Source organism: Eptatretus burgeri, chromosome 9 (genome assembly GCF_056783735.1).
Source record: "Eptatretus burgeri isolate ZD-2024b chromosome 9, Ebu_testis_v1, whole genome shotgun sequence".
Taxonomy (NCBI): Eukaryota; Metazoa; Chordata; class Myxini; order Myxiniformes; family Myxinidae; genus Eptatretus; species Eptatretus burgeri.
Window position 1 is genome coordinate 31251222 of NC_140969.1, and position 24778 is coordinate 31275999.

The 24778-nt window shown below is 42.7% G+C and overlaps 1 protein-coding gene across 3 annotated transcripts in view; it reads left to right on the forward strand.

Moving 5' to 3' along the window:
- LOC147019833 (outer dynein arm-docking complex subunit 1-like) overlaps nucleotides 1-24778 on the forward strand; it is a 96841-nt gene that overhangs the window by 44575 nt on the left and 27488 nt on the right. For all 3 annotated transcript variants that reach the window (XM_085894599.1, XM_085894600.1, XM_085894601.1), the window contains 3 exons: nucleotides 12645-12758; nucleotides 17165-17232; nucleotides 23027-23217. In XM_085894599.1, coding sequence (XP_085750725.1) covers nucleotides 12645-12758; nucleotides 17165-17232; nucleotides 23027-23217 — 373 coding nt within the window. The remainder of the gene's footprint in view (nucleotides 1-12644; nucleotides 12759-17164; nucleotides 17233-23026; nucleotides 23218-24778) is intronic.

Below are 24778 nucleotides of genomic sequence, written 5' to 3' on the forward strand. Positions count from 1 at the left end.
CCCCTCAAATCTTGAACATCCCCCTGCCTGCTCCATTCTTCACCATAACACCACCAAGTCTAATCCTTCCCCTCTCCTCACCTCTCCCATTGCCCTCCTGCACCTTGGCTGTGCCAGCTGTCATCATCTCCCATCCCTCTCAAAGCAACCTTCATACTCTTCCCCTTCCAAGCATCCCTCTCACCTTTCTCAAAAACTCCCCTTCACCCTTCTCCTTCAACTCTCCCCTCTCACCCTTCTCCCTCAAATCTTCCCCCTCATTCTCCCTTCCTAAAGTTTCCTTCCTCACATCCACAAATGTACCTCCTCCCCCCACGCTCTCTCTCTTCCATCTCACCACTCCACCTCCTCCAATCTTCAACTGCCCTCTGCCCACTCTCTTATTACTTCCTACTATACCTCAACCCATCACCACCAAGACTTTTCTCCTCCTCATAAGGCCCTCTCCCCAAGCTCTTCTGCAATCCCCCACTCTTTGAATAACCCTTCTTACCTCCCTCCCTCCTCTCTCGTCCTACCTTCCCCCTGCCCTACCCTGCACCCAAAACCTCCTCCCCTCCCTCTTCCTTAACAGTGTGGATCTCAAACATCCGGGGCCTTAGCTCAAACCTGACAGATCTTTCCAAACAGATTGCCACTGACAAACCAGACATCATCTGCTTAACATAACTTTCATCCTTCAAGATGTCTCTGACTCCCTCATATCTCTCCATGTATGTTACTCCCTGTATGTTACTCTCTCCTCTGGTATGACAGACCTGAGCCTTGTGCTGGCAGCAGAGTTGCTCTCTTCATCAAAGACTCTTTTCCTCACTCTCCATGCAATGCCCTCACTCCCCCACACCCCCAGGAATACCTCTGGCTACGGCTTCCCTCCACTCCAACCTCATGTTTATATGTGTGTTGTACCATCCACCAAACAGTAATATCTCCATTTACATCTCGCTCTCAGAAAACATGGACCAACATGTATCCTCTCATCACAACTCTCTCTTCCTCATATGTGATGACTTCAATTGTCATCATGCCATTTGGCTGAGTGTGGGTATCTCTCTCATCTGCCATGGCACTTCAGCAAAAGACTTCTTCGAGTCATTGGGACTGACATAATCTGTCATCTTCCAGACCCGGATCTCAACCAATGGTACCCCATCTCTTCTGGATCTGATTTTGACCAATTTTACTGAAAATATCTGTTGTTCTTCCTGCACTCCAATCGGATCATCTGACCACATGCTTGTCAAAGTAAACATCTCTCTCGCTGTTATTAGAGAACCACCTCGGTGCCATCGAGTCTGGCATTTTACTCATGCCGATTGGCAGGGACTTCAAGCAGCCACCAAACTTCTAGACTGGTTTCCCATCTCTATTTCCTCTGACATCAACTCTTCCTGGGAATTCTTTGAAAGAAACTTGCTCTCTCTCATGCATAGATTTATCCCATCGCATCTTCAATTGTCATACCCTTCCTCCTGCCCATGGTACACTGAAGCTTGTGGTGAGGCAGTTGTCCTGAAACAACTTACCTTCACCTCATGTTCGACTAATCCAACTGAAGGCAATCTCAGTTCCTTCCACAAAGCTCAGAACAAGTGTGTCTCTACCCTCAGGAGTACCAGAAAACATCATCTGTCACATCTCAAGTTTGAACTCTCAAATCTGTCTCCCTCCTACAAATCCTGATGGCATCTAGTTAGTCTGTTTCTGGTGTATGTTCTGCCTTCATCCCCTCCCTTACCTCAAATGGCTGTACAGCTGACACTTCACCTGAAAAAACTGAATGCTAAACTCTGTGTTTGCTTCTAAATCTTGTATCCCAAACCAATCACTTTCTGTACCCACCTTACCCAGTCACACCCAGCTGTTCCTGGACTCCATGTTCTTTTTTCCTGACAAGGTGGAGAGCTTGCTGTCAAACTTCGACTCTGATTCTGCAACCAGTCCAGACGGCATCAGCCCACGTGTCCTAAAAACCTGCTCCTCTGCTCTTGCTCACCCCCTCTCTGTTCTATTCACCCTCTCATTTGCTCAAGGTCATCTCTCATCTGCTGGGAAATCAGCAAACATGACCACTGCATAAAAAAGGTGCAAAAACAGATCCCTGCAACTACAGACCAATCAGCCTTCTCGCAATCATCAGCAAGGTTATGGAATTCATCATCGCTTTAGACATTAAATCTATCCTCTTCTCCAATAGCTTGATTTCTGATCATCAATTTAGAATCGGACCAGGTCACGCTACCCTCTATATGCTGCTTCTGCTCTCCCAACAATGGATGAAGATCCTCAATACCAGACATCAAATCAGAGCCATATCCCTAGATATATCACGTACTTTAGATACGGTCTGACACCCTGCCCTATCACCAAACTCTCTACCTATGGTATCCAAGGACATCTCTACTCATGGCTCGCAGACTTCCTCTCCTGTCAAAACCAACATGTGGCCCTTAATGGAGTTCTCTCATCCCCTCTTCCTGTCCAGGCTGGATTTCCTCAAGGCAGCGTTCTGGGCCCTGTTCTTTTTCTGATTTTCATCAATGATATCTCTGACTCTCTGGAAAATCCTCTTTATATCTTTTGTAATGAGTCCACCCTCTTCCATACCATCTGTCATCCCTCAGGTTGGCAAGCAGCAGCCTCTTCACTCTCTGCAGATCTGGATAAAATCACAAGCTGGTTCAACATGTGGACCATGTCTTTCAACCCTGACAAATCTCACACTCTCACCATGTCTCTCCAAAAGGACTGTTTGGAACCCTCCCCCCCCCCATCTACCTTCCCAACAATTCTCTTGAAGAAGTCGTTTCATTCAAGCTTCTGGGTCTCATTATCTGCCATGAACTTCGGAAAGTCACATTTCCAAGCTGGCCTCCAAAGCCAGTCGCTGACTGGGCATCATCCGTCGTGCAAAGTCCTTTCTTGGCACCAGGGCCGGATTTAAGGCAGGGCCCACAGGGCCATGACCCGGGGCCCCGCGCAAACGCAAAGATTACAAGAAATTCTGCTATTTTCCACCTTTTGTTTGTTTGTGAAAAAAATCTAGTTCGTTTGTGTAAATGGTCAGTGAATCACGAAACAAATACTCAATATCCCTGTTAATTTGGCATCTGTCTGGTTATGTTTATCATTTATTTTACATCTTTTAACTTATTTTTTTCCTTTCCACTAATCTTAAGAGCGCAATCTTAAGGTCTACCACAGAAATCGGTCACACGAAAGAAGTGAGGGGTTTCCCAATCCCAGCAAGCTATGGCCGTCTCGATTTCATTTTTGCAAAATTACACGCCCGCCCTGAATCTATGTTTGCTATGTACTGCACAGGCGTACTGCTGGGGTGGTTATACTATAATTGTGTAATTCAAGTTTACACACCGGATAATATTTTATTATATTTATAAGGTGTGTTGTGCCGCCACACTGTGCCGGTTGACTAGTCATGCGTATTCATTGTTGTCACTTCCCTGTGGCTCCGCCTACCGAGAGCCAAGATATGCCGCTGCCACACTGTGCCGGTTGACTAGTCATGTGTATTCATTGTTGTCACTTCCCTGTGGCTCCGCCTACCGAGAGCCAAGATATGCCGCTGCCACACTGTGCCGGTTGACTAGTCATGCGTATTCATTGTTGTTGCTTCCTTGTGGCTCCGCCTACCGAGAGCCAAGATATGCCGCTGCCACACTGTGCCGGTTGACTAGTCATGCGTATTCATTGTTGTCACTTCCCTGTGGCTCCGCCTACCGAGAGCCAAGATATGCCGCTGCCACACTGTGCCGGTTGACTAGTCATGCGTATTCATTGTTGTTGCTTCCTTGTGGCTCCGCCTACCGAGAGCCAAGATATGCCGCCGCCACACTGTGCCGGTTAACTAGTCATGCATATTGATTGTTGTTGCTTCCCTGTGGCTTCGCCTCCTGTGAGCCAGGAGACGCTGTGTTAAAAATGTCGCCTTGCCATGTGGCTTTTTGCCCGCTGCGATGAAAAATGCTTTTTGTGCCAGACTGTGGCCAACAACAGCGTGAGTGATGCATTTTGTTTATCGTTCAATACCAGAATTTTGTACTGTGACTTTATGTCGGCATGAAACAGTTCGATGCTCTAGTTTTACCGACGAACTTTGACAATTGTGTTACAACAACCTATAGGAAAGAACTTGCAACTTTCATGTGTAGACAAATGTAAAGCTCTGCGGTCTATTCTAGTGACTCTAATTTGTCATTATACCATTACTCTGATCAGTGATTTTAATATACATCTTGTACATGTATAACGATCACCGTAATATCTGTGTCAACTTACTATTACATTTTATTTTTGTTTTTGTTACAGCGATTATCACAATTCATACCATTCGTCAAGAATAAAGAACTCTAAGCCTCAGCATGGTTGTTAGACATTACGTTCATTGGCGGATGGGGGTTAGCTGTATGCTATCCGGTCCAGACCGGAGAGTCAGAACATGTGTCTCGGTGACAGAGTGGTAAGGTTGCTGGCTGGGCACCTCTATGTGGATTCGGCGGAGTGGGTTCAAATCCTACCGGTGGCATATGTAAATCATGTGTCATGGCCGAGACACGGTGGTTTCCTCCGGTTTCCTCCACCAGAGAGACACACCTCGCAATAATAATCTGAGCCGTGGAGAGATTTTCGACAAGCCCTCGGCTTCTTATCAATCCACGTTAATATATCTCGATTATTATTATTAAGGTGTGTTTGGTGTCAACTGCTGAAATATTGCTTTCTATTGTAGGAACTGCCTTTGTGTGAACCTGGTTGAGCCATGGCGGAACGTGAACGTGATATAGGAAGAAAATACCAGTCTGGTGCGGCCAAGCGGAAGGAAAGCATAGCAGCCGAAAGCGAACAGAACAAGCTACCCAAAATTACAAGTTGGCTTAAGAGTACAACAGCCACAGTCGGGTTATACAATGAACAGGATAACATCACGAAGGGAAACATAGCTACGACTATGTCAGCATTATCTGCTGTTGGCCCTGCTCCTTGTTTCAGTGCTGCTGATGCTAGTGGTGATAAAAACTCAAACGATTCTGCTTCAGAATGTGGTTCAGAAGTAGACAGCGAAACGGCTGAAGATTATGAAAAAGACATTGGCCTTTGGCCAGACCAGCTACCAAAGAAGTTCCGAAACTACTGGATCGAGAAGGGCAGTGCACAATGTCGTAATGTAGACAGTGACTACAAGAACTCCGCTGTCCGTGATGGAAATAAAACGCGTCATTGTACAAAAAATTTGTTCAGTAGAAAACACACGTTATCTGGAGAAGAAATCGATCTCAGTTGGCTGTGCTATTCCGAAGAGACCGGCCGTCTGTTCTGTTTTATTTGCCGTCTGATGTCACCCATGTCAGACACTAAAAGTCGGTTTACATCCGGGTTCCAAGATTGGAAACACGCTTGGGAGTCGATAGAGGGACACAGTAATTCAGATCAGCATAAACAGGCAATGTCGAGCCTGGCCAGCAGAAAATCATTGCAAGGCCGCGTTAACGCTGGACTAGTTCGTCAGTACGAGTCAGAACAGCACTACTGGCACGAAGTGCTAGGACGGTGCGTGGATGTCCTCATGTTTCTATGTGAACGTGGTCTGCCCATCCGAGGTGACGACGAGGTGATCGGTTCGGTACATAACGGAAATTACCTGGGAGTGATGGAGCTTCTGAGCAAGTACGACACTTTCCTTGCGGCACATCTCCATAAACATGCCAACAAAGGGAGCGGTAACGTAAACTACCTCTCATCGACAGTATGTAACGAACTAATCAATGTGCTGGGTAGAAAAGTTCTGAGTGCCATTGTAGCGGAAGTTCGGAGGGCCAAATATTACTCCATATCGGTGGACTCCACTTCGGACGTGTCGCACACTGACCAGCTACGTCTAACCATCCGCTACGTGTTGCCAGAGGGGCCAGTAGAGCGTTTCTTGACATTCGTGCCCTTTACTGAATCATACCGGAAAGGAGATCGCAGACGTAGTTCTTGATTTTCTCCAAACGAACAAAATTCCGATCTCTGACTGTCGCAGTCAATCGTACGACAACGCCAGCAACATGTCTGGAAAATACCGCGGCATCCAGGCACACCTAAAAAGTCGTTGCGAATTCGCCGAGTTTGTTCCTTGCATGGCTCATTCTCTCAACCTCATTGGGATGTGTGCTGCTGAGTGCTGCATGGCTGCTGTGACTCTGTTTGGTATCGTTCAACGGCTGTATGTTTATCTCGTGAAGTCAACCTATCGTTGGCGCAAACATCGCGATGCACTGAAACACATGCCAGTCGTCAAGTGCTTGTCAGATACACGGTGGTCGGCCCGTGCAGATGCTATTGAAGCACTGGCCAATGGATTCCAGCAAAATATCACGGTACTTGACGATCTTGCAATGGATGAACATCTAAACACAGAGGCCAAAATTGAGGCATCTGTTATTCTGAAGGAATTGGAAAAACTTGAGATGGTGATTCTGCTCGTAACATGGCAGGAAATTCTAAAGAGGTTCAACGCGACAAGTCAGCAGTTACAGAAGCCGGGGCTCGATTTGAACACGGCAGTGAAACTACTCGAATCACTGACAGAGTTCGTACAGGACCTACGGGAACGGTTCGACGACTTTGAACATATTGCTATTGATAAATGTGGTCACAGCGAGTACGAAGACGATCGGCGACGTGTTCGAAGGAGGAAGCGACATCATGATGAAGTAGACAGCGCTGATGACATCCAGTTACTGCCCAGAGAGAGATTCAGGACCACATCCTACATACCCATCATTGATCAGCTAACAACGTCACGAGGAGATCGCCTCAAGGCCTATGGAACACTCTGTTAACGTTTCTCATTCTTTTCAGAAGTAACGACCATGCAGACGGATAAGCTCCGCGACTCCGCTGCAGACCTGGTCAAGAGTTACCCGAACGACCTGGAACCTTCTCTGGTTTCGGAAATTGTACATTTCCAGGCATTTCTCAAGATGATGCAGACAGAAGACTCGGAAAAATTGTCTGAAACTATGTTTTCCACAATCCACAACTACGATATGGTGGCAGCGTTCGCCAACGTGGAGATAGCTTTGCGGGTATTCCTGTCAATGCTTGTCACGAAATGTACGGGAGAACGATCATTCTCAAAATTGAAAAGGATCAAGAACCATCTGCGTAGTACGATTGGCCAAGATCGTTTGGCATCACTGGCCATACTGAGTGCTGAACACGAACTATTCAGGAGAGTAAGCACACGCGAAACAATCGAGGACTTTGCGCGAATCAAAGCCAGGAAGAAGCTAAAAGATTCTGTATGTTTTTAACATCTCGCAAATATATTGTAGCAATTACCCCCAAAGTGTGCAATAATGCAATCATATTTGCAAAAACGACAAAAAAACTTTCTACATTGAGATTTGAGATGAATAGATGATACCATCACGTTTTGGTTTTGCGATTATTTTCTCTGTTCCGTTGTTTTCATCCATAGTGGTGTTTCTTGTATATAAACTTTTGTTACTAGTAGTTTCTGAAATACATGTTTTTACACATAAACCGTGGTTTTTTTTCTTTTGCCCAGCCGAGGTTGGTGCATTTATATATGAATACTTTTATAAGCATATATGAAGTGAAAATGGCTGAGGCCCTGAGAGGGCCCCGCGTACTTCCTAGGGCCCAGGGTCCCGCAACACATAAATCCGGCCCTGCTTGGCACACCTGAGCTCCTAACCACATAAAAAAGCTTTAGTCCACAGCCTGATCGAGTACTGCTCTCCCCTCTGGGCTGGTGCTCCTACCTCTCAGCTTCACACTGTGGAAACCAAGGCATTTACAATCATTGGTATCTCCTGCGATGAGGCTGAGTCTTTAGGTCTCTCACTCTCTCACCACAGGTAGATCGGTGGTCTTTCTGTTGTCTGCCGGCTCCTCTCTGGCCTCGCCCCCCCGCTCTGTCTGAGATATCCCCCCTCCCCCATATTTCCACAGGGCGCTCAATGTCGGCCAGCAACCCCTTCTGGTAAAACTACCACAATCAAGAATCACTGCTCACCTTCACTCTTTCATTCCTCTTTTTTCCCGCCTTCGGAATAAACTCCCTCACTCTCTTCAATCCCACTCTTCCCTCCAGATCTTCAAAACAGCTGTTCACCACCATCTCTTATCTTCCCCCATCCAAAACCACAATCTTTTCTACCCCCGCTAATCCATCCCAAACCCACCTCCTTCAAATTCCTTGCTTTCCTTCCTGAAAATCCCTGTCGTGTAAGGACCTGAAAGTCCCTGTGGTGTCCATATTATTAGGTCATCTCTATAATCTCAGTAGAGATGACCTAATAAAGCCAGTCTCAAAGTCTGTCCGTACGTACGTCCGTCCGTCCGTCCACAATCAAACCGAGTGGAGACAAATAACCAAGAGTGGAATGGATAGAGGTCGATGAGACATGCACAACAATATAACTTTCAAGGTCGTCCAAGGTAGAGGTCAACGTCACGAGGCTGTCAAAGTTGCGAAAATCGTCGAGTTCAAATCGTATCTCTTCCCTCATTTATCAAGAGATATAAAATATTATTAGTGATTCAGATACTATGGACTATTATCTAAAACAACACGAGCCATTTTTTTGAAATTTGCTCTCGTTCCGATTTTATAGCCCTTCAAACTTCGCTCTGATTCTTACATGTCCGGTGCTAATTTGAAGTGGTCATCTGGAGGCCGGCGCCAATCTCTGAAGATTCTCCGGGTCCTGCGCAAATTTTTGCATATTTTTGCCCCATATAGGCCGTTCATAAAGTACATACAAAAATGAGGGGGGTGGGTGTTTTAAAGCCTGCGCACGGGCTGCGTACAGGGGTGGGTGGGTGGTACGACGGCTGCATACATACTTTATGAAAGTGGTGTCGGACTACATGAAAGCGTTTCAGAAGATGAAGGTGAGCCTGTCGTCATCGTGAGGGGGAAAAATATCCCCGTTCACAGGAACATTTTCAACATGATGTTGAATCCATGGACGTCAATACTTGTTCCATATTACTGTATTACCGTAGTTAATAATTATTGATGCATTTGAGATAAATCTACAATTCGTTGTAATCTTCAAGTATTGTGATGTGATATGAGACGCATATGGGGGTGGGTGGGTGGTCACTAGCCTGCATACAGAGGGGGGTGGGTGGTTTTGAAACCCAGAAGTAGAGCGTACATACTTTATGAACTGCCCCTATTCCAGTCTGGCACAGTTACTTTTGACCTCTGGCAGAAATGACCGGCACGCCCGCTTGGGGGTATTTTTTACCCTGTGTACCCTGCCCCATACCTCTCCCTTCCACAGATATCCTCATGTCTCTGTTCCCCACTGTTTTTTCCTTCCCTCTGCTGGCCCTCTTGTCTCCTGCTCTCCTTGTTGTACATTGTGTGTGTTAGTTCTCATACAAGCCACAGCAAAGCCTTGCTGGCTGGTAGGAAGCTCATTTAAATATCCCGCCAAAACCCATTTGAATCTGCCTGCCAAAACCCAACTTCCTGTTAACCACAGCGACACTTAACCATGATTTGGCCACCAGCGATAAACACCATCTCATCATGAGAGCAGGTGTACAGACTTTATTTGCAGAATACAATTATCATTTACTTTTGAAGCTTATAGCACAATGCTCGCTCACCAATGTTCTCTCACTCACCATTCCAACGATAACTTGCTCACCATCCAAGGACCGGCATCACCATTTAACCACAAAATCAACCACAATTACAACCACTTTGCTTCATCACAAGACCGACCACCTAACCAAACATTATCACCAAAGACGTCATTTCACAATGCTCGCACATCAGACCAACTGCATTGTAATCATAGAGCCACAAACTACACTACAACTGCTTCACTGAGCCCCACCTGCACAACAGGTGCAATGTATAACCACAGCACTGAGCACCGTGAGGAAAGGCACCATTTAGCATCAATCCATGCCGTGGCGAAACATCATATCACAGAAGGCCTGGAAATCAATCGGCGTAAGTTTGCACTGGGATTCAAAGTAATCGTATCTTGTAGATAAGGTCACCGGCTACCCAGGGTGCTATCCCTGCCCTTCCAGGACATTTCAGTGCAAATGGGGAACAAAAGATGCGACTCCCATGCCAAGTGTGGAACTCCATGGCATGGCCAATACCAAGGAGGAATGAGAACTCCAAAACAACAGCAAGCTCGGAGGCAAATGACGTCACGTGAAGGGTCATTTAGATTAGTGGGCACGCCACATTTAGATATAGAGGCAGGGCTTTGACCTTTTCTCCCGGCAGTCAGGTCCGAATAGGGTGGGGGCTTGGATTTCACCCCCCTCCCTCACAGAAGACTGCGCCTCTCTCTGGGGCTATAAAAGAGATGTAAATGTGTTCATTTAGCGCATAGGCTTTGTGTTGGCTTTTTGGAGCATCAAGTGCAGTGAAGACTTTTTTGACCGAGGAACGGAATGGAACGAGAGAGAAAGCTGCATCATGGAGCTTTCGCTCTCTGGGCGTTTCCTGCATTGAGGAGGCCAGTGGCACAGGATAGAGATAAGCACTAGAGCAAGCTAGACGAGCAGTTCAGTCCATTCCGGTTCAACCAATCCTGTTTAAAAAGCACAGTTATAAGAGGGCAGTCTTTTTTTCCATTACCCTGTCCCATAGCAACATGGCAGCAGGAGCCCCTCAGCTTGCATGGGTAAGAAAGAGACTGCCAAACCCTCAAGCTATTCTCATCATTTCTTCTTGCTATCTCATCCTTCCTTCGTATGATCTGATGGGCCCTGTTTTATTAAACTCAAAGTAATATTGTCAAAGACAGATTGAAATGGTTATAACTCTGTTCTTTTGTCATTTTGCTTTTGTACCACATTGTATGTCTTTTGCTGCACACCCCACACAAATGACTGTATGTCCCTGCTGTATGAATTCCTGCAAACAAACCCCTATTTCAAATGTGCCACATGCTTTTCCTTGCCCTTGTAAATAAACCCTTGGTGTTTGTTCCTCTAAATCTGCTCATGGCATCTTTTCCTTCATTGATCTAGCATAATCCACACTTCGTGTTAGTCTGGGACGTTCGAGTATAGTCCGCATTTAGTGTTAGCTTGGGACGTTCTACCCCACCGATTGGCTCCACAATGTTAGCTGGTACATACTTAGCAGCTCCGCTTGGTTGCACCTCATTCAAAAAGATAAGACAAGTACGTATCGAGGGTGCAAGACCCCTTGATATTGCCAAGCCACTGGAAAGGTAAAGCTTGTAGTCGTGAGAACCCTGCTCAGCGTGGCGGTATCAATTGGCGTTCGTGGTTGACAATCAACCCACCCGACCGCAGAGTTATTTGTGGCTGGTTGCCTCAGGGCCGGGATTTTGGGAGGAGTCTCAGAAGTCCTCCTTGCGGCAAACCTCGATCCCCAAGTCCGTAATAATACATTTTCAGATTAGTCCCCTACTGGTTTCACTGGAGGGCACGATATGTTTGTTCTCCATCTGTTTGTCTGTTCATCCCACCTGTGTTTTTTTCAGGCTTTTCCCCATACCCTTTAACATATTCAATTGAAACTTGGTACATGGCTATATTGTAAGTTATACAAGTTGAAGTTTTAGGGCGTTTCGTCAATTTTTCACAGAGTTATGCCCTTTTTGGACTTAGAAAATTCACCTCGGAAGGGGAGATGTTTTGCAAAGCGATTCTCGCTCTTGTTGTTGTTATTATTATTATTATTATTATTATTATTATTATTATTATTATTATTATTATTATTATTGTTGTTTTTAAAGTACATGAAGATGGTCGGTGGTCTTTCTGTCTTCTATCGCCTCCTTTCTGGTCTTGCACCCTCTGCTCTTTCTGTGCTCTGCCCCCCCTCTCCCCCCTTTCCAGCTTTCTGCAGAGTGCACGTGATCTGCCAGCAACCCTCTTCTGGTGAAACTCCCAAAATCCAGAATCACTGCTCACCTTCACTTATTCGTTCCTCTTTTTTTTTCTTACCTGTGGAACCAACTACAAACATTCTCTTCAATTTTATTCTCCCCCCCCCCCCCAGGGCTTCAAGACAGCTGCTCACCACCATCTCAGATCCAAAACCCTGATATTTTCTACACCTGTTAACCCTCCCCAAGCCCTCCACTTTCCAAGTTTCCAGTTTTTTCTTCCTGAGAATTTGCAGCTGTAGCCATCTTGTTCACTCCCTGTGTCCTCCTCTATCCCTCATTTTCAAAGTCACCCCCAATTTTATCCCTCATCTGTGCTGTTGGTGTGTTTCCCCTTCTCTTTCCACTGTTATGTTATGATCCATTCTGTTGTAATTCCTCTACAAGCCTCGACATTGTATGCAAAAATTAGATTATTTGGGTTCAGGGCTGTCATTAGAATTCTGAAGCCTGGCAACGCAGAATCCAAAAGTTGTTGCTCATTGAATCAGGTTATTAGAAGATGAGACAACATTCGAGTTTGCCATTAAAACAATCAAGACTTCTTTGTCGTGCATCAAACTGCAATAATAATCTTTACATTGCTCTTGATGCTGTTCAGCATTCTATTTTTCTTGTTTTCTATTTTATTGTCTTTACTGTAATATTGTGTCAACCATATCATTAATGATTTTAACATTGAGGTGGATGGGATTCTCTCTGCAGGAGAACCGGGGCTTAGACTTGATGCTTAAACACAACAGTGACCTTCGACATGAGATTGACTCTCTGCAACGGGAGAAAATCGACTTTAAAGTTCTTTATAGTCGCCTCAGAAAGGTATGCTGTTGTTCCCTTTTTCTGCATGTGCCTTGTTGAACTTCCTTCAAAAATACATGTCAGGTGGTTAATTGGCTGGCTATTTTGTGGTGATTATGCCTAAACACAGCCCACACAAAACTGCTCATTGCATCTTTAATTTGACTGTCACTCCCCATTTGATCATGACCAGTGCTCTGCCAAAGTATTCATGCCTGACCAATAATGCCACATTTAGATGAATTACGAAGAAACAATTTTTCCAAATGAACTTTTTTCATTTATAACTGGAGAGATTAAACTAAACACTGTTATAGTTGAAGGAGGTTACATGTTAGATATACCTGAAAAAAAAAACATGTACAAATGAAAATTCACTGGTTGTAAAAGTGTTCATCCCCTAAGATCAGTAGTTGGTGGAAACACCTTTTGTAGTAATGACTGCAACGAGTCTTTTGGGGAAGGTTGTCAATGGACTGCAATCTTCAAGTCTTGTGTGGCTTTAACTTTTTGCTTTGGATCATTGTCCTGATGAAGTGTGAATCTCTTACCAAGTTTCAGATTCATGGCCGACTCAAGCAGGTTTTCATCAAAGATTCTCCTGTACTTTGCACCATCCATTGTCTCTTCTATTCTGACAAGCTTGCCAGTCTCTGCTGATGAAAAGCAGCCCCATAACATGATGTTGCCACCACCATGCTTCATAGTAGGGATTGTGTTCTTTGGGTGTTGTGCTGTGTTGAGTTTGCGCCAAACATAACGTTTTGCATTTCGGCCAAAAAGTTCCATCTTGGTTTCGTCAGAACACAAAACGTTTTGCCACGTGGCTTCAGAATCACTGGAGTAGTTTTCTGCATACCTCAAATGGGACTCAAGGTGGGCTTTTTTCAGTAATGGCTTCCTTCTTGCCACCTGACTGTACAGGCCAGACTTGTGGAGTGCTTGGGATATTGTTGTCACATGCACACAGTGACCAGTTTTTGCCATAAAGGCCGGTGTCTTTTTCAAAGTTGCCATTGGCATATTGGTGGCCTCTCTGATCAGTCTCCTCCTTGCTTGGTCATCCAGTTTGGAGGGATAGTCTGATCGAGGCAGGGTTTTAGTGGTACCATACAACTTCCACTTCTTACTGATTGTCTTGACTGTGCTTCAAAGGATATTCAAGGCCTTTGAAATATTTTTATACCCATCCCCTGATCTGTGCCTTTCCACAACTTTATCCTGGAGGTCTTTTGAAAGGTCCTTGATGATCATGATTGAGTCTGCTGTGAAATACACCACCCAGCAGAGGAAACCGACAGCAACAGCTGATGTTATTCTGAAATAATTAGAATCACTACAATTTAACACAGGTGGAGGCCAATTAACTTGGTGTGTGATTTCGAAGGTGATTGATTTCACCTGAGCTCATTTACAATTATTATTATAAGGGATGTCCATCACTTATCCAACCAAGATATTCTAGCTTTGTATTTTTAATTAATTTTCTGAAATTTGTTGAATTTGTTTTTCACTTGGAAGTTGTGGGTTACGATGTGTAAATAATGGTGGAAAAATGCTGATTTAATGCAATTTAATTCCAGGCTATAAGGCAACACAAGGTAAAAATTTTGAAAGGGCGTGTAAACTTTCAATAGGCACTATATATAAGTGGGGGAGCTTAATTTTGAAGTTAAACCACTGATTACATACAGGTGAAACTTATTACACTTTTTTTTAGCCTTTCAAATAAATAATTTGCTCCTGAAGTGATTTCATGTGAATTAGGCAAATGGATTGAATACTTATGTAAATGAGAATCATCTGATTTTCTCTCTTAAATCTAACTTATTCACATTTCATCTGCATTTTAAAACTTTATCACTTTGGAGTAGTTTGTGAAGATTCTATCTATTAAGTTTGATTTGAAATCATGAAATAAGCTCAGGTGGCATCAAAATGTGAAAACTTTAGAGGGGGGAGGGTGGGAATACTTTTGCTGGCCACTGTACATATCCGCTCTGATAAATATCATTCTTTGATGAGAGAAAGAGGATACTTTTCACCCTCCCCGCACTCCTTGGGAAAGACTGTAATGCACCAGGATTATTTTATAGTCAGATCTTATGCCATTGAATAAAACCCAAATTGGACTGCTTCAGGGGCAAGCACAACAACTATCTCGATTAAAAAAAATCCCTACTCACCACCAAGTGATTTTCTATATGTACAATGTTTCACATCAATGTCATGCCCCAATGTGCTGAAGACAGGCCGATTTAAAATGTTCCATCTTCTTCCATAACCTCTTGTCTTTCCTTCTCCACCTTATCCTCCATGCTTCCTGGCTGGCTCCCAAAAATGCAATTACATCTTGATGAGTTCATCAGCTTTGCATTTATTCATGTTTTGAATAGACCTCTCTACTCTTGTCTTGATATGCATCCATCTTATTGCCAAGCTTAGAATTAATAATGCCTCTGGCAACTTCATCAGCAGAGGCATGAAAATGAAATCTGATGTGCATGAACATGAGCACACTGCTATTAACCTCTGCATTCCTGCATCTCATAATAATATATATATATATATATATATATATATATATATATATATATATATATATATATATATATATATATATATATATATTTTTTTTTTTTTTTCCCCACCACCCACACATTCTCACACCATTTGTGTTGTCTCACCCCCTTAGTTCCCATCATTCGAATGAACAAACAGTTTGGACCTCAATCTGCATTCAAGGTCTTTGTTGTAACATCAAAGATCTCTTCCTACAAATTGCTGTTCCTGCTCTGAAGATTGTGTGCACAATAAATGTTACTTTCACAGGATGTTCTCAACTACTCCCTGTCAGTCCACAGTTATTTTATTATCTTGCCAAAACGAAGTTTTTGCCAGATATGTTAGTCACTTTGTATGTTTTTTTTATTTTATTTTTTTATATATTTTTTTTTTTTGTTTGTCTGTAATCATGTATAAAAAATTCTGCAGAGCACAGTTATCATTGGAAATTTTTGTAACTTCACATATCAGAGGCCTATAGAGGTCCCTTTCAGCACATAAAATTTTGAAGGTCAAGGTCAAAGGTCAAGGTCACTTTGTCGCAAATCAGGGGAGTCGACGAAACCCTTATTTTTTGAGTAATTTTGATCGGATCAGCTTCAAACTTCATGGGAATATAGTTCATGGTCTGGCGCTCAGCTGATTAATTTTTGGTGGCGATTGGCCTTGACCTTCATGGTTAACGCCTCAGGTCAGACATATTTGACCCCAAGGTCAAATTTTCAAGTTTTAGGAACCATATCGTGTAGTACCTCAAATTGAACACCTCGATGAGTGCTTTCTCGATATGTCAAGCTTGAGACATTATGACGTCATTTGGTGACGTTATGAGGCAAAAGCATATTTTTCATGGTTACTCTGTAGAACGATTCTCATCGGAATCTCTCGTAGGCAGATATTCCTCAAGGAGTCGCTCCTGGTGGATAGCAGCTCTGTTCACCTCAGTGTGACCTTAAAGAAGTCACACGTGGTCACCTTTTGGCAAGATACGGGTAACCCTGTGGGTGATATTGGTTTATTTTATACTTTGATAGGCCTGACCTCGCCTTGGAGATTGTTTGGCTGCCTACAGCAAACACTGCACCCCCTCCCTCATCCCGTACCGCCCCACGTGGACACGAAAGATCCTGCATTGTTTTGGCAAGAGTAGGCCATTGCGTGCCAGCATGCTGGACAAAGTCCAAAATGCTCCCCAAACCATGCATCACTTTTTGGGTAGTGTTGACCTGCCCATGGTTAGTTCAAAACCACAGCAATGTTCACAACTTGTCATGGGAGAGCTTGATGTGTAGGTTGCTCTTCATTTCAGACGAAAGCCATTCACATGAAACGTGATTACGGAATTAACTACCTGGTCAATCTGTTAGGCCAGGCAGCTTAGAGGTGAAATTTGGAGATTAAAAGTTGGTTATTGCATTGTTGCCCCATAAATTTTTTTCAAATATGCTTTTTTGCAACTGAGACACAACAGATCAATAAATGAGGAAAATTAAATATGGACACGGATAACATAGTTGTTTTGGTGCAGTTGGTAGAAATAATTATTTTACAAAATGGCTTGGTTTGTTCTCATTATTCACTCGTCTTCATACACTTACGTATCTGCAACTATCTTCATCCCTGCCCCCCTCTTCTGATTGGTTTGTGTGTCCTTTGCTGTTTCTCATGCCTTTGGGATATGTCCTTATCTATGGAGTCTTTTAAATGGAGGATACTCGTAAGTGGAAGTATACCAAGTAGATGTTTCTTATTCAAATTTTTGCTAATTTTATTGTAGTATTAATATATTATTTTATAACTTATGTGTCCTATAATTCAGATAATATATTTTTTTCCTGTACTGACCGATATATTCCATCCAGGAGCTTGAAGAAACAAAAGAGGAAATACTGTCACACATGGATGCTTCCACTGCTGCCTACGTCCACAGGTACATGATGCCCCCTCTATTGGAGAACAATTTTAGACTTTCAGAAGAAACTTTAATCAATTTAGAAACGTTTAGTTTCTTTCTCAAAACAGAAATAAGCTCTTCATTCTCCACAATGAAATTATCTGGTGGTGGGTAAGCAGACAACACAGTGCCAGGTAGCTATAGGTTGAGCGAATTGTGTTTGAGGTTGTTGTTGTTGTTCGTTAGCCCCAGACAGTTCTCTTGAACAAGCCCGTAGCATAGAGACAGCCGAAAGATCTCCCAGGAGTGACCCAGAGACTCCCCACATCCAGGATGGTGTACCCCTGCCTTCATGAAGTCAGGGCCATGCCAGAGTTAGAGAGAGAGAAGAAACAGAGATAAGGGAATGGGCTGGTTCATCACGACTGATCGGCACTCTGACAGTGACCACACTGCCCTGACGAATCCGGGCAGCAGGGAAGAATGGGGAAGATTTGGCCCCTGACTTGCGTTGGGGGATACAACCACCATGAAGAGCCATCCTTGATAGTTGCTGTGTTTTAGGTTGTATTCGTCGGAGGATAAATTATAAATGATAAATCAAAAGGAAGTGTTGAGACTCTACAGTAATTCAGTGAAACCTCATTTGGAATATTGTCTTCAGCTTTGATCATCACATCTGAGGAAGGACAGCTGTTGTCGGGAGGGTTCAGCATAGAGCAACCATATTGATTCCTGGGCTAGCTAGACTGAGCTATGAGTAGCAGCTGAAGGAGACAAGACCTTATTCATTGCAAAGGAAGTGGTTACGAGGGGTCTGATATAAATGTTTGGGATAATGAAGGGTGTAGACAAAATAAGTGTGGAAATTATTTCAGCAGAATAGAGTGATAGGACCAGGAGTTATAGCTTTAGAGTTAAGAAGAGGAGAGTTAAGACAATTGTAAGGCAGGGGTCTTTCACTCAGAGTTATTAATGTATGGAATCCCTCCCTGTAAAGGTAGTGGCAGCAGAAACAGTAGATAGATTTAAATAGGTTCTGAGAAGTATTGGGGATAGAGGGGTACAGTGATATTGGCAGAAATGTGTCGGCATGATGTGCTTGATGGCATCATCCTACGATGGACTTCCTTATATAAGATCTGGTCCATCCATTTATACTCTAATTTAAGAACATTTTCAGCTGCTTTTCAAGTCTTGTTATTAATCACTATATTGTCGAATAGATCACCATAATAGCAGTTGAACAATGGATGCAAGCAATACCTGGGGTGAGATTTGCAAATCAGCAGGTTCTTCAGGTTATATTTTTTGTCCTGCATTATAAAAACTGACCAAAAAAAATCTATGACAGCCACTTTTATCACAAGTGCTGCTATTATGCTCATTATGAAGTGTCTCAAACTGCTTTGTGACTGATACAGTTGAGTGGCCTAAATAGATGAAAGTGACAAGTCTGGACTGTACTGGGAATAATTTGGTAATTCTCAACCAATCTCCACTAAATTGGAAGTGGTCACATTTGTCATGTAAGGTAGAATATTTTCTATTTAGCATGAGGATATTGATTGTTATAATGTGGTTTTGGAAATCCTTTAGAATGCTGTTGCATGTGCTGTAGCAGAACAAGAGAGAATTTAGTGGCATTCTTAAAAGATGTATTTTCCTGAAAAAGCAATAAACTAAGGCAAAGTCATAATGATTTAATTAAACCTTGGTATAATTTCTCCTTCAGACACAAATCCCCCAAATAGTCAAACTGATTGAGAAAGAAATGCAGCTCTAGCATACCACATTGATATTACAGCACTTGGAAGGAAAGATTGAAATACCAGGAGTGAAGATATGAGTTTTGGAGAAAAAGGTTTTTATATTTTCGATTTTCAAACTAACATGGTTGCCAAACCACGTTACTTATCCACCCATCCATTGGGAACATACTCTGTGCAGAATGTTGGTGCTGCCTAAGCAGTTGCATTGGCTATTGGGCACAATCATGGATGGGTCACCACTCCGTCACAGGATACCAGCAAGCTGGCACTCATTTTGCCAACCTCAGAAGGATGACAGGCAGAGTCAACCCCACCTGGTATTAATTCAACAGCCAAGTGGGATTTGAACTCGTCATCCTAGGATCCCAAGCCCACCACCCTCACCATTAAACCAAACCAGGCATATTAACGTTACCTATGGCATTGAAAATTTGGACTCTGCCCATGATTTGGTGGATGATCACACGTGTGAAGTTTTGCTTTCATTGGATAAGGTTAATTAATCTATCCAATATGGCTGCCACACCACATGACCTATGACATAATCATTTCTGCAATGTATGCAGCTATAGCTTTTGATGATACTGGGTAAATTTTGCTTCGATGGGATAAGCGGTTCCAGAGAAAACATGATTTAATATTTTTCTTCAATCCAATATAGCAATCTGTCCAGCCATTCTGGAGAAGAAGATTTTTGCAGGTTTTTGGGTAAATCCAATATGGCTGCCAGACCATGTGACCTCTGACATCACAGTTATCAATCTTTATTCACAATGGATAGTCAATCATTTATATGCAGTTTCACTTCGATTTTTAAAGCAGTTCTGGAGAAGATTTTTTTCCTTTTATTTTTATTTTAAACAATATGGCTGCCAAACCACATGACTGATGATATCATAAATTTTTTTTTTCTGTCAACCAATCTATCCCGAGATGAACCTCACAAATTTTCACACTGATCAAATGCAGTGTTCTACGTGTCGAATTTTGACCTGAATACTACTTCATTGATGATGTCATAGTGAAATCACACTTATTTCACGTGCAGAGCAGTTGCCAGATGGCGTTTCAATTTTTTTCATGCTGCGGTTTAGGAGAAACAGAGGTGCAAAGTTTTTTTTCTGTTTTTCCAACATGGCTGCCGCCACACGTGACCTATGATGTCATAATTATAATTTTACATGATTATTTGTATATATGGTCAAAATTTTATCTCAATCGGATAAGCGATTGCAGAGAAAACAAAAAAATTGCATGGACGTACATACTGTACGTACGGATGGACGGACAACCCGAAAACATAATGCCACCGGCTACATCGTCACCAGGGGCATAACAAAAAAAAAGAGTTGGACAGACTGGGCATAGACAAAGAAGGATCACTGGAGTGGCTCAGAAAAGGTCAGCTCAACTGGAATGGAGAACAAATAATATATACCCAAGACCAAGGACACTACACGAATGGCTTGAAGAAAATGGTGGGACTGAGTCATTCGGACAGGTGTAGGTTCTGCAAGGTAGAAACAGAAAGTATGAGTCACCTACTATCAGGATGGAAAACCTCATGTCAGAACAGCTGTACACACAAAGGCACAACAAGGTATGTGGCGTAATCCATCAGCACGTGTGCAAAAGCTTCAATGCCCTGTTTCATAAAACTCATGGAAGCATGAACCAAAAGCGATAATTGAAAACGAGGAAGTGATGCTCATATATGACCTTATGATCCCATCGAGGCTGAACATAGAAAACAAAGCATTGCAACCGGATATAGTACTGAGCTACACAAAAGAAAATAAGGCATTGCTAATTGAGGTTTCAGTACCCAGCGATTTTGGCCTAAACAACACAGAAATCAAGAAAATGACCAAATACCAAGATCTCAAAAATGAAGTGAAAAGAGTGTGGGAGCTGATGAACACCAAAATTATGCAAGTAATAATTGGAGCAATGGAAATGATGAAGAAGAACCTTACTGAGATGTTAAAAAACCATCCCTGGGAACATTAAGACAAATGAACTACAATTGGAAGCTAGTCAGGGCTCAGTCCTGAAATCCTGAAAATATTTGGCACCCTGACTCAGATCAGACAATTCTGAAAAGAGCCCTTGGAACAAAATTTTCAGAACAAGAAAATGTCACAATGAGTGAAGTTCATTTAATCCAATTCCATGTTCTCCCTCCATATAATCTGAGTTATTTTCCACCACAATTTCCACAACATCTTGGTCTATGAATCAAGATCCCTTACTGAAACAGAGGTGGATACTTCTAAACTTGGGAGGAATCTGTTTCACCCTCAAAAACCCACGTATGGAGATACCAACCAACGACACATACAGACATCTGATGAGGTGGCAATGGTGAGGTTTGAACCAGAGGGTCAGAGTTCCTGTTTAGGAATCATATCTTTGATGTTTCTTTAACAAGTTTTTGTATAATTGGAGTTCAGTCTTCTCCAGTCTTCTCTGAAGGAGTTAAATCGGATTTTTGAGTATTAGATGGTTTATATTCTTCATTTTCTGATTGGTCATTTGGTTTATTACAAGTAAAACCTTGAGTTGGACAAGCCAAAGGAACCCGTCCATGTTTTGTTTGAGAGTGAAGTTGTCAGATTCTTTTTTTTTTCTTTTCGATTTTGGGTGCAAAAGTTCAGGCCCTTGCAGAGGACTGCTTTTTACCCCTCAGCCCAAATTGGCTAAGGGGTATTGTCGTCATAGGCGTTGTCCGGGCGTCTGTCAACTTTTGGTTTCCGTCAATTTCGAGGAGAACGCCTTATCCGATTAAATCCATTTTTGCAGGGTATATTGGGGTTGAATAGAGGAAGGTTCCTTTCGAAAATGGGCGCGCTGCGATTTTCAATGTGGCCTCCATGGCAGCCATCTTGAAATTGGTTTCCGTTGATTTCGAGGACAACGCCTTGTCCGATTAAATCCATTTTTGCAGGGTGTGTTGGGGTTGAGTAGGGGAAGGTTCCTTTCGAAAATGGGCGCACTGCAATGTTCAATGTGGCCTCCATGGCAGCCATCTTGAAATTGGTTTCCGTGGATTTCGAGAACGCCTTGTCCGATTAAATCAATTTTTGCAGGGTATGTTGGGGTTGAGTAGAGGAAGGTTCCTTTTGAAAGTGGGCGTGCTGCGATTTTCAATGTGGCCTCCATAGCAGCCATCTTGAAATTGGTTTCCGTCGATTTCGAGGAGAATGCCTTGTCCAATTAAATCCATTGTTGCAGGGTGTGTTGGGGTTGAGTAGAGGAAGGTTCCTTTCGAAAATGGGCGCGCTGCAATTTTCAATGTGGCCTCCATGACAGCCATCTTGAAATTGGTTTCTGTCGATTTCGAGGACAACGCCTTGTCCGATTAAATCCATTTTTGCAGTGTGTGTTGGGGCTGGGTAGACGAAGGATCCTTTCGATAATCAGTGCGATGCGATATCAAATATGTCGGCTAGGGCAGCCATCTTGAATTTGGTTTCCGGACAATAACTTGAGAACGGCTTGACTTATTGATTTCATTTTTGTGTGATATAATGGGGGTGTTTAGAGGAAGGTTCCTTTCGATATTCAGCGCAATCCGATATCCAATATGGCGGCTAGAGCAGCCATCTTGAATTTGGTTTCCAGACAATAACTTGAGAATGGCTTCACACATTGATTTTATTCTGGCAAGGTATAATGGGGTTGACTAGAGGAAGGTTCCTTTCCAAAATGGGCATGCTGCGATTTTCACTGTGGCCGCCACGGCAGCCATCTTGAAATTGGTTTCCGTCAATTTTGAGGAGAACGCCTTGTCCGATTAAATCCATTTTTGCTGGGTGTGTTGGGGTTGAGTAGGGGAAGGTTCCTTTCAAAAATGGGCGTGCTGCGATTTTCAATATGGCCACCATCTTGAAATTGGTTTGCCTCAAGGGGCTGAGGGGTTACGCGCGCTTTGCGGTGCTATTTTTTTGGATTTAGAAAGAAAAGTCATCAGGGCTCGTGACACCTGCATTACGAGATTATTGTGTTTAATTACTTTTTAATAACAGTTTTTTTTTTGCTGCTTGGTCATGCTTCAGGCAAGAGCTACAAAACCAAGTCATCCAACTTCAAGAAAAGGCTGGGGATGATGAGAAACATCACTGCAATAAGCTATGGAGCACACAGAAGCTGCTGAAGCATGAGCGCCGATTACAATTCTTCCTTACAAGTAAAAGTCGTGAGCGTAAAATACAAGATGATGCATCCACTTCTCAGCATGAGGATGAAGGTTTGACTTACAATGGACACATTTGATTGTTTTGCTTAATATCCAAGAAGTAAAAACTGTGCTGCTTCAATTAATGGGTTACGTTAAGCCATGATGATTTATTTTGCAAATGTTCAAAGAATGCAGGAGAAACTTGAAGGGCACTCGGCAGTGTGCATACCTCCGCTAGGCTGATTAGTTTACGTTTTGTATACCACTGATCGGCATGATCTGGATTCGGACTCAATTAAAATTTAATCTGCTTGTTCTTCTCAACTAACCAACTCATCCACCAAGTTTCATCCGAATCCGTCCACAACTTTATGAGATATCCTGCTATCTGTTGTTTTCAGCCCTATCTCTCAATGGTGAAAAATAACTTTAAAAAATTCTCAGATCCGGATCTGGATCTTCACCAAAATTGAATCAATTTGTCCGTGTCACATACCCAACCTGCTCACCAAATTTCATCCAAATTCATCTTCAACCTTTTTGAGATATTTTGTTCACAATCAGACAAACAGAGATGGACAGAGGTGAAAACCTAACCTCCATCCACCTTTGGTGGTGGAGGGAATTAATTTTATTTTTCAAATTATAAACATTTATATCAACATTATAACTGCAGTGGAGTGTTATAAAGAACAGATAAGATTATTGGTCAATTATTTGACTTCATTGTATTGGTGATCATTGATCATTATTATGCAACTGGTCATGATAATTGTTGTCATTGTGCTGTCTAGTTGTTGTACCAAGACTCCACTGCATATGAAAGAAATGTTGTGATGTACATGCTTTTACTGTTTCTAGTAACAAACTAATTTCTAATCAGAAGTCAGATTTATTATTTTCTTTGCATGATGATCATCAAGGAGCATCATAAAAGTTTGATGTTTCAGGGGAAGATGTTTGCCAGCATTGCAGTGACTTCATTAAGGGATTAGTGCAAGGATGCCAATTCCAATTGTTCAAGTAAATGATTGTAATAGCAAAAAAACGGCCAAAAAAATGTTTGTTATCATAGCGAATAATGTCAGATAGTAACGCACACAGCCTGTGTAAAAATGTGGATGAAAAGAACAAATATGAAGAGAGGATGTGAAAATAACATAAGTGGAAGTGAAAAGATCACCTTAGTTCCAATTAATGCAGCTGTTCTTGGTATTTGTGAATTGCCACCATATTTATCAAAAAAATGTGAGCTTTACCAAAGTATCGAGTAATCTAGTTCAGTAAAGTCATGTCCAACTTCTGGTGACATTCATGATCAGATTTCTCCAAACATCCTTGTCCTGCACTGCTTCCCAGAGCTCTGGAAGAGGCAGCTTGGTTGCAGCCTTTATCTGATCTATCAAGCACATACAAGGTCTGCCTCTTCCTCTTCTTTCCTCAACCATACCCAGCATGGTTGATTTCTCTATACTTTCATTTTATGCATGCATGATGTGTCCAAAGCATGACTCCTCTGTTTTAGCATCAGTGTTTCTAATGTGCATGGTGGACAGGTGGTCCAATTTATTCAAGTGCTGGTTTGTTCTTGCAGTTCATGGAAGTTTTAACATTTGTCTCCAACACCACA